The sequence below is a fragment of the Condylura cristata genome, unplaced genomic scaffold (genome assembly GCF_000260355.1).
Source record: "Condylura cristata isolate star-nosed mole 26May11 unplaced genomic scaffold, ConCri1.0 scaffold00042, whole genome shotgun sequence".
NCBI lineage: Eukaryota > Metazoa > Chordata > Mammalia > Eulipotyphla > Talpidae > Condylura > Condylura cristata.
Window position 1 is genome coordinate 2,688,896 of NW_004567143.1, and position 11,399 is coordinate 2,700,294.

Sequence of the window (11,399 nt, forward strand, 5' to 3'; positions counted from 1 at the left end):
CCAGCGTGGAGCCTACTGCTAGCTTTGCAATTTACTGCATGACATTTGGAAATCTCCTAACTTTGTGAGTTTTCAAGTACTCATGTGTTCATTTTCAAAATGGAAATTTATTCTGGCTACTCACAGGGTGACTAGTTATTATTTGTTAAAAGATGTGCTTATATATGCATACAAAACAGGGGTACAGATCAGAGGCACAGAGGCAGTGAGGACTCACCAGAGACAGAGTGGGGAACAGAACAGGTGAGTAGACGAAGTACACTGCTGAGGGGAGCAGTGAGAGAAACAGGAGAGGTCTGCCGCGCCATGTGGTCACCTCCAGGGCAAGGGATTGAACTTGTGCTGAAAAGGCTACAGCTAGCTTCACAGTGTTGCACTTTAACTTGTTGTGTCACCGGGGAGAACCCTACTTACTATACATTTTTTAAATGTTCACATAGAACTTTCTTTCAAAAAAATAAAGTGTGATAGAACAACAGTCAACTTCTGGAGAAAAATTTGTATAAAAATTACAAGCGCTTGGTCTGTATGTTGGTTTGATGCTGGCACCATGTTTCCATGACTGTAGCTTTATGTTATGGCTTGAAGTCACATAGTTTGATACCTTCTGCTTGATTCTTCTTTCTCAGCATTTCTTGTGCTCTTGAGGGTCTTTTATGGTCCAATATACATCTAGGAGTGTTTTTCTACTTGAGTAAAAGTAATTTGGGAATGTTAATAGGAATTTCATTGATCTGAACTACTAGTTTTAATGTTTAATCACATTTGATGCCTGTCACATGTAAGTGAAAATGATGCCTGTCACATGTAGGTTACAGGAAGGGATAGTTGGAGTAAAACTACATATGTATTACATATGAAAAACTACATTTTTTGTTCCCATATTATCAGCAAGAAAAATGACCAGATGGCAGTTAACATTCAAGAATCATGGTCAAATCAGAGATTGTAGAAGAGAATAATTCACAAATACTTGGAGATTGCCTCCTGTGGCACAATACTCTTTAGTAGTCCAAGTGGAAGAAATGACAAGGAGTTGAACTATGCAGAAGCTGCATCTTGCCCTAGAAGTCACAGAACAGAGCATGTAGTAGAGAGTTTGGCAGCAAAATAGCCACTTGTCGAAGGTAGAGACTCAACTTGGCCTGCCAGTGGCTGGTACTTATCTCTGCCCTGCCGCTGAGTGAAATGTGGATATTATTCAGTGACAAATACAAAACAGAGTTCTACTAAAAAAGAGTAATGTCACATCATATGATTAAAAAAACAAACTGGTTTGATTGTGCATTTTATGATGTGCTTCAAAAATAATGATTTATATTTGAATCATAAAGGATTGCACCTGACCATAATGTTTTAAGATGTTTATTCTCTACCAGAACTCTGAATAGGATTAGTCTCAGAACTCAGGAGTTTCTAAGCCCTGAGTGGCTGTGTTACCTCGATAACTTAGGAATAGCCCTCTCACTGGAGTTCCACTAGCACTAGGAGGTGTAATTCAAGCCAAGACTTTGCAAAAATATGTAGGAGAAAAGAGGAAATTTCATAATACTGGCTCTTTTAAATAAACTAATATTAAATCCTGACCGTTGTGAAATGTTAGCCTTTTAATTTGTTTTATCAAAACTTAGAAAGCGGATTCTAGAATTCACCTTAGCTAAATTGCCATTATTAACTTTACTGCCCGTGTTCCTGTTATTCTTTCTCTACGGTACTCTTCTGGCATTTCGCCGGCAACACTGTTTGACACAATTGAAAAGCAGTCATCAACCGATAGCATCTTGTCTTTCTATTTTCTCCTTAATGTGTAGGAGGACAGGAACTGTGTTCCTTTGGGACATGGAAGTGATAAGGTGCTCTGTTATCATCCCCGTTCTCACGCTTCTAATAGGGTTATGCCATTTGAGAATTTGGGGGAGCAACAGAGTTTCAACAGCTTGTGACAGCTAGGCTGTGAAAAATGGGGCGCTACATATTGGGGCTATCTCTGTCAGGTGGTCTCGGTTAGACACCAGATCAGCTCAGCTGCCCCCGGGCTTCCTATTTCTTTATTCTGCCTTGTAAAACTGCAGTTTATCAAATGCAGGAAAAATGTTTCATATAAACTATAGAAATATTTGCAAGATATTTAAATCTCATTCGATGGTATAATAAGACAAACTTTTAGGACAAAAATCATATTGATGTTTTCATTTTAATTGTAGAATATTATTTTAGTTTTCTGACTAGGTTTTTAAATACTGTTTTCAAATAAAAACGTGTTCCTCACTTGAAACGAACACGCTTGATTGTCCTGTTTTCAAAACTTCATGTCCTCTCTTTACCTCATGTACTTTAGCTACCAAACAAAGGGGAATTGTTTGGATGTCCTTGCCAGGTGGACAGTGTCGTTTCCAATAAACAAAGATGATTTTTGTGCCTTTCGAGGCAATATTGAAATTTATCTGAGACATATGTGGATTGTATATATTTTTGCGAACTTAGATTGAAGTTATGATAACAATAGCAACTTGTTTCTCCCAAATGGATAGCAGTCCTGTCCCAATTAAACTTTCTACTTAAGACAGTAACAAACAGTATTATTATAATACAATAATGCATATGTTTAAAAGCAAATAGTTCTCATATCTATTTAAGAAAGAATTCAGAACATAATATGTAACCTATAAGAAAAGTAACGGATTATAAAAGCGTAATGAATCGACAGTATTGTCACTACCCAATGAAGTCATAGATGCCATTAACAGACGATGGATTATAGGAAACAAGTTCTTTCTTAGCTTGGGAAAAGAACTCACCCTTTAAAACTGCATAGTAAAGCAAGTTTTAGCTACAGATGAATATGTCTTCATAGATTTTTTTCAGATTTTCAGCTTGGACTGTACTCAAAACCGTTTTTTCCATATAGCTAAACTACTCAAGGATTCTGTATTCTCCACACTTGCGTTCCTGCAGGGCACACCCTGTCACCCTAGCGATCCTCTCTCAACTCTGAAGTCCCAAGAGGCTGTTATCTTCTTGCAACTTTGTAGTTGGGCTATAAAATCCATTTAGAGCTACATTTTACAGTGTGAAATTTTCTCTACATTTATCCAGTTGTTCCAACACCTATTTTTGAAATAAATGCCTTTTTTCTTCCACTTAACCTTGATCCCTTTGTTAAAAGCTGTGGACATAGCTCTATGGGTCTAGGGAGGTACCTTCAAGGTTCCTCTCGCTTTACACCAAGTTCTGAAATCAAATTCTATGTCCTCTAATTTTCATTTTCTCTTTTATTACTGGGGATGTTAAAGGATTTTATTTCCTTATCAATTTAAAATCTGCGTGGCTCTCTCAGAGCTCAGACATATCCTGAAGTCATTTTGTTTTTCTTGTGTCTAAACAGAAAAGTGTCTGGCAGTTTCTTCAACTTAAAAAAAAAGCCTCTCTGCCTATCGATGCACCTACCACAAGTCCTGTCTGACTTGCAATTGCTCTTGTTTCCAAGGTGATTTGGATTGGCATGTGGAAGTAAGCAAGGTTAAATTGGGTCAATTTCTTTACAGTGTAGAATTTTCATAGCACATGGGCTATCTGCAGAGAGGTACACATTCCTTTTTTATAAAAATACCAGTAGAAAGAAAGACTGGATGGATACGCTTCTTTAGCATTTCACATTTCCATACAAAACAAGTTTCTGTAACAATTATAAGGCAGATGTTGGAGAAAAGATAAAGTAATTTAGCTATCTTATGAAAAATGTACGATCAGGAGCTCAAATATGGGTTCAAAGATAACATTTTCCATTTGTCGTACAGAGTCAATGCATTTTTAACATTAAGAGTCATTGAATAATGAGAGATACATTTTATAAAGTATCATCAAAGGCTTCAGAATTGTTGCAACAGTATATAGATTTTCAACAAAAATATTTTAGAAAAATGTATACTTGCTTATACTAGTCTCCTCAGAGTTAATCCCCATAGAAAATACATGCTTGGAGTTGTATTAAGTTTTAGAAATGTGTCACAAACATTTAGAACCACATCTATTGAATAAAATAGTTGAAAATATCACCTTCAGAGAAGGAGAAAGTAGATGGGTAACTGTGAAAGAATATGACTGATTTTACTGTGTAGTTCAAAATTGGCTTTAAAAATAGCTGACCCTGATATTAACAGAGAAATCTATTCAGTTACCTTCACAAATCCCCAAATTCCTCCCTACTGACATTTCACAATTGAATTTATAAACAGGAGGGAGATATTTGTCCATGAAGAAAACCAATTTTTAATCACTTCTTAGTTGATTAATTAGTGAAACTAATCAACCCAAGTTGATATTTAGACATCCCTGAATAAGAAACAACAGCTAATATTTATTGACTTCAAACTAAAAAAATAGTTTCTAGAAAATATAGATTCTTAGTCATCACACCAATTCTACCAAGTAGATGCTTTCATCGCTGCTGTTTGACAGACAAGGCCCTAAGGTGCAAAGAGGTTGGCTTGCCAACGGGCTACCTGTTAGGTGAGCAGGAGTGAGATGTGTGTCCTGATGACTCAAGGCCCGAGGTCCTGCTCTGTCCTCTGTGCTCTTCCTCCGCTCAGAGAGCAGGTATATCAAGCCCCCGGATCTTCATCCTATTTCAGCCTGATACTTGGAGTGTTACATGTGTGACTGACTATAACATGGCCCCAAAAATAAGATGATCCCCAGTTTTCCCAATATGACAATTAAGAACCCGTTTCAATTAACCATGACGTATGTCAGCTTTCCGTGGGATGCAGGAAAATATAATATTTGTTTAGTTACCCTGTGTTTGTCAAACAATGGCCATAAATAAGTTAGAACAATTGTGGTGCTGAATGAATTTGATATTGAAGTCCAAAATCTCTTAAATCGCATTAATGTTCCACTTCATAAAATTAAAAATTACCAAGCAATATTTTTAATTAAAACAAAAGCCTTAAGAGGCTGTTCAACATAACCTCTCTGGGGCAAAACTGTTTATGTATTTTTTCCTCCAAGTGTCAGATGGCCCAGGAACAATAAAAGCCAAACACACTGCAAAGACCCTTTGTAGGAGAGGCCACATATTTTTATTGTCTGCAATTCATACAGAGTTACCTGGCTCTTCCTGGCAGGGGAGGGTTGAGTGTAGAGAAGACGAACACTGGAACTATGGCACTTTCCTCATCATACAACTTGGTGTTTCAGGTCTGAGTAGTGGGGGAAACTACTGCCTGAGTGTCAGAAGGCCCGGATTAGGGTTTGAGCTTTACAGACTAACAATAGCTAGCTCACGGGCCCCCATGCACTCATTATAATGAAAAGGCTACACATAGAGTTTTCCTAGCTCAGAGTATCACCAAATACAGGCTCAATGTGAATGAACTCTCAGGGGCTTATTTTAATGTGCCTTGGGGGAGGGAGGATTGATATAAGAATGTACTTCTCAAACTCAAAATACAAAATTGCCATTTTACTTACAGTTTTAAAAAAAAGCAATGAAAGAAAATGCTAACAGGTGTGTTGTATGTAGAATGTTCCAGGGCAGCAACAATCCACTGGTGCAAATGCCAGAAGGTGACAGATGGGACAGGGCCGGAGCTCAGTGTCCTGTCAACACTGGTCCTGCATGAGACAAAGGCACATCATCCTAGACACCAGGCTCCTTTTCAGGCCTGGTAGCAAACGTGTGTGTGTGTGTGTGTGTTTTGTACGTGTGCCGTGTGCCTGTGTGTGTGCACACAGCCACACACAGAGTGCACGAGAACACGGGTCACACATGCGGCGTCTACATAACATGTTGTGTTTCTTGTTGCGTTGTCTCTTTTGTCTGCTCATTGCTGTACCTACCAGTTGTATATCTGAGCTCCAGATCTCACTTCTGCCATTTCCCGACTAGGGGATGATTCAATGTCATCAGACCCAGTTCCCTCACCTCTTGCTATCATAGGGGATAGTACTTTTTCAGATCTTTCCTTTGACATATAAGGGAGTCGATGCAAGTAATGCACTTAGCAGAGCAAGCAGCATGCAGTTTAGAGCAGTGTGTATATGTAAATGTTCACCTATACAAGATCATGAGATTAAATCTCTGGGAGAGCCTGCAGGCTTTTTATTACACTCAGATGAAGAACACTTAAAACGAGCAGTGTATTTTGTTTTGTGTGACAGGGTCATATTTGTTCCACTGAACCTCATTATATTTGGGGGTCCGGTCCCACCGTAGTTTGTTGTGACATACTTCTTGATGAGTACCATTACAAGTTGCAAGTAATACTTGCAATTAAAATGAGTAGAAATCACACTCAGCTCAGATGTTGCAGTGGCTGCTATCAGGAAGGCTGCTTTTATCTGTGGTCCAATTTCTCCAGTAATTAAGTTTCTCAAAAAACAGAATAACCCTTTTATTTTAATCTCATTGAAATAATAGACTTTTTTTTTTGCCATGAACTGTTAAGCTGATGCTTTTTCATTTATAAATTAATTTTGTAACAAGGGAATACATTTTCATAGACATTTTAAAAATGGTTTCTGGTTTGCTATTTAGAACAGAAAGATCTATCAACCAGAAGTATCTCGTAAGTAACCTCCTCTGGCTGTGTGATCATTAGGTGAAAAACATGGAATTCAACTTTGGTAGCATTGATGTCTGGAGGATCCATGTCCCCAAACTTAATTTCAATGCCGGGTTCATCACATTGGAAAGGAAAAAGCCAAAACCCAAACCTTGTACTTCTGTGTTAACCAACATGAATCCAGTTTTGTATTTTGATGACATGTTGTGAACAGTTTTCTCTGTGTCCGTTCCGCGGGAGAGCCCAGAAGTAACCGCCCTGAGGAAGAAGCACTTCAATAAACAAAAATGGTCAATAGATTTACTTGAATTCAATTTCATTGAAGTGTTTGTTTTCCAACACTTTGATTTCCTTTGTGAAGTTGAAGTTTGTCTTCAAATCACTTCTGTCTATGGGTCCTGCTGTCTGGAGTCAACTAGAACAAAATCCCTTTCCTTGTGAAGGCAGAGACCAGAAACCTGCACACGCCGAAGCAGCTGCTTCCGCCATGTTGTAATTCTCTGTCCCTTAAGCTGATATTTTGCTTGAATACTTCTTAAGCTCTTACCAGATATTTATGTTCAATGGCATGTCTCCTCCATTTTCACTTCTGTTTTCTCATTACTCTTTGTAAAATAAGCACCAACTCAGCCAGAGCTGTAAATGGTGCCTGTTTATGGAGAATGCCAAGAATTCCTATGTCTGGAGAGCTTTGTCTTAGGCAACAGTGAAGTGTGACCACTGGTGGTAGGAGTTGTTGGTTTTCACTTGTTAAATAGAGCCTACTTCATTATCCAGCAATGGCATTTGCAAATAAGCACATAGTCCTGCTATTGTTCTCATGGCTTCTTAGAGGTTAATTAACACACAAAACTATATATATTCACACATTCTCTAGTCCTTAGTTTTTGCAAACTATATAGATATAGTTTTTGAGGAAAAAAAACTTGTCAAATACAAAGTTTTTTTTTTAATAACATAATGGTTTATTTTTACATCACTTTGTGCCTTTTCCCACTTCAGTTGTGATCCCTGTGAGGTACCCATCACCAAATCACCTGTGTGCCATCACCATAGTCCAGGGCACTTCCCTCCCCAACCCCATTTTTGATCCCATTCTCCACTCCACCCCTGTAAAATATCTCTGGTAGATTGCTGTTCATTATTGTTATTATTTTTCCCCTCCCTGACCCTTTATACTTCTGTTATGAGTGAAACCACCCAGTAATTTTCCTTTTCTTTCTGGCTTATTTCACTGAGCATGACCCCTTCCAGGCCCATCCATGCTGCTGCAGAAGGCATGAGTTGATCTTTTTTGATCACTGATTCCATTGTGTACACAGACCACATCTTTTTAATCCAGTCACAAAGAATTTTTTAAAAAATGCTAACTAATAGCCATAAATTCATTTTCGTATCTGAGAGCAGGACCTAGCAAATCAAATCAGAGAGAGTAATCATGGAATTAAAATACTTTATCTTCATCTCCCCATTTCCTCCAACCCACCCTTTTCCCCAAGCACCCAAACAGCACATAAGTATTATTTTCTACTTGAATGGGTCATGGCTTCCACTGCGCAAGCCAAGGGAGATGTGGACTCAACCCCCGCACACAGGAGTCCTCAGGCTGATGACACTGAATTTTCCTAGGTGAAAACCATGTAAATTTGACTCATGCTATTCTGAACTTGTTGATGATAAAAAGCCTTTTAAGTGTCGTCAGAAAAATAATTGACTTTTCTTCTGTCCTTCCAGGTTCTGGGTTGAATGATGGGCAGTGGCACGAGGTTCGTTTCCTAGCAAAGGAGAATTTCGCTATTCTCACCATCGATGGAGATGAGGCTTCAGCAGTTCGAACTAACAGTCCTCTTCAGGTTAAAACAGGAGAGAAGTACTTCTTTGGAGGTGAGACGACCGTTTTCTACTGGCTAACTACAGTATTGCTAGAATTAGTTTCAAAGAAATTTGAATGGGAAGCATTTGTGTTTGTTTCAGCGGGCTCAGTAATTCAGGCAAAAGCAAATTAATACAAATTAATACATCCAATTGGCAAATTCATTCTCCATTTTTAGGATATTACTATAAAGAACATCCATAAACATTCTTCAGTACAATTCACATATTCAAATTAGAAATGAGGGATTCTGGAGGTTCTGATCCTATTTGCTTTCATTATAGTGCAGTCGAGTTGGGACTCCGGGTTGGGTGTTCATCACCTATTGCTGTGTAACTAATTATACAAACCTTAGCGGCTTAAAGCAGCAAACATTTGCTATCTTGTAGTTACTCTGGATCAGGAAATAGGGGCCCCCTGAGGTGGGTGATTCCGACTTGGGTGTCTCAAGATTATACCCAAGTGGTGGGTGTGTCTTGGTTGACAGTGGTGTTGGCTGTTTCTGGGGTGAATAAGTAGCCCCCCGATTGTGCTGTTTCTTACAGGTCTCCCATGTTTCAGAGGCCTCTCCTCTTGGTGACTGGGCTGAAGGGGGTGAGGGAATGAAGGGGAAGGGTGGAGGGAAGAAATCCGTAAGCAACCGAGAATTGTGTCCAAATGGAAACCAAACTCCTTTTTAAAGAGCCAAGCTTTGTCAGTCTTGGAAAAGAAAGCCCCTCGGTGCTGCTACAGACAACTTGTTAGATGTGCGTCGCTACGTCCAGCCCACACTCACAGAAGGGATTACAGACACGGTTTCCTGGGCATTTTTCCACCACAGGCTGTTCCAAACAAGAGACCCCATCTTATCATGCATGTCTGGGTTCCGAAGGAAGGAAAATATTAGCACAAAGGAAAATTCTTTACTGACCAATTCCGTTGCGTAGGTGAGAGTGTCGTGACATGGACCTGCATATTTTCTAATTCGAGCAACAATTCCTGTCAGAAAGGGGTGTTTTTTTATTATTAATGAAATACAGTACATCTTTCATGTAAGTGTTGTGTGTGTTACTTAGATCAATGTTTTTCATTAGTTTACTGACTTTTCTCCTACAACTGGTAATATGAGATTAAAAAAACTTGCCTTTTAAGGAAAAGGTTTTCATTTAAGTTTCAAAACATATATGTGTATATCTATATGTCTACATATAGATATATATCTTTCCTCTGAAAATCTATTGCTATGCATCTATTTATTTTCATATATATCTCTGTATATCCACTTTGTCATATATGCATAGATCCATCATCTATAAATCATCTCATCTATCATCTGTTTATCTGTCTCTCCATCCATCCTTCCTCCCCTCCATCATCCATCCATCCATCCATCCATCCATCCATCCATCCATCCATCCATCCATCCATCCATCTATCCATTATCTATCCAGCTAGCTAGCTAGCTATTACAATTATCTTCCTATCTATATATCATATATTTATCCATCCATCCAACTATCCCCCATCCATCCATCCCTCCATCTCTACTTATTAGAATAAGCCCTGCTTGAGATCAATCATCTGACAAATCTTGTTTCCTGCTATATCCCTCAAATTCCTAAAAAAAAAAAAAATAGTTCTGAAATGCAGTCGATTACAATGAGTGGTCCTGCGTGAACTAGTAAATTCTGAAAAACAGACAAAGCCAGCATTTTTTTCCCGGTCATCTAATGGAAGAAGCGGAGGCCCTACAACTGGGCTTGCAGCCCACCCACATTCCTGGACCCTGGCTGCTGACCCAAGCCTCCCCTCTGCATCGAGGTGTGATGATGAGTGAAATTTGGGTGGAAATCCCGCCCCAGACCTCTGCTTCTCTCTTCTTCCACGGTGTTTGTTGGAGTTTTAAAAGGACTCCCAGTAAATATTTGACGAGTGGGTGAACGACAGACAAGATGTCTTAGCAGCCAGTAAACTGGGCTTATTGATGCGAGCAGCAGTGACCCCATGGCCAAACTGACTTTCCTCCAAAGCCACATTTAACACCAGAGGCTTTCAGGCCAACAGTTTTCATTGCTGCCACAGAAAACTGGTCGTACTAGTCAGCTGGAAGCTGTTGATAATCCCGCTCATCCAAATGATGGTGGAACATCCCTGGCCACGGATGGCTCGCTGATGCCTGCGGCTGGCTTCGCTCTGTTTCCATGTGGAAGGGCGGGCGTGGGCACGTGGGCTGTGCGGGCTGCCAGGCTCTAGTGACTTTCCAGCTTGCGGTGTGCAAGCCCAACAGTCAGGTTTCTTCCCTTGTGGGTCTTTGGTGCCATCGGGAAATGCTGTCAGCGAATGATCCTGCTGCTACTTAGGCCCTCTCTCCACAGGCTGAGTCCCTCGTCTAGAAGACTCCCTAGAAGCATCAGCTAGTCACAGTTCAGATCCGTAAGCCCCATCTCTAGGATTTTGAAATGCTGAGAAATTGGAGAATGTGTAAATGATCTGAGGAACAGAGTCGTAGAAAACCTTGGCCAATTTGCTCATGCCTCTCTTAGGTGACTGTTGCCTTTTCATTGCTGCGGTCACGCTGGTTTTTAGCACCGTGTATGATTTACATGTCCTTGGATGTCCGTGACAACTCCGCACCCATCACCAAAGCCTCACAGTCCTGTACCCTTGGCCCAGGGCCCCCTTCTTCCCACTCTCGACTCCTCTCTAGTAGCCTTTATTCTGCAGTCATATGTCCAGGGTTGGTTTGGGCTTAGTTTTGTCTTGCTTCTCTGGGTTCCCCATATGAGTAAAATCATGCAGTGTTCGTCCTACGTACTCCCGATTTACTTCACTTACCTTAACCCCCCACTCCACTCACATTGTCACAATGGCAAAATTTTAGCTCTTTAGTTTCGATAGCGGAGTAATGTTCCACCATGAATATGGACACACCCTGCTCCCCCACCCCTCCGCCCCCACCCCCCACCCCCCTCCCCCCCATC

At 40.1% G+C, this 11,399-nt stretch overlaps 1 protein-coding gene across 1 annotated transcript in view; it reads left to right on the forward strand.

The window, feature by feature from the left end:
* The window catches only part of CNTNAP2 (contactin associated protein-like 2), a 1,046,635-nt gene that overhangs the window by 338,790 nt on the left and 696,446 nt on the right, over nucleotides 1-11,399 (forward strand). The window contains exon 9 of the mRNA XM_012733843.1: nucleotides 8,301-8,450. Coding sequence (XP_012589297.1) covers nucleotides 8,301-8,450 — 150 coding nt within the window. The remainder of the gene's footprint in view (nucleotides 1-8,300; nucleotides 8,451-11,399) is intronic.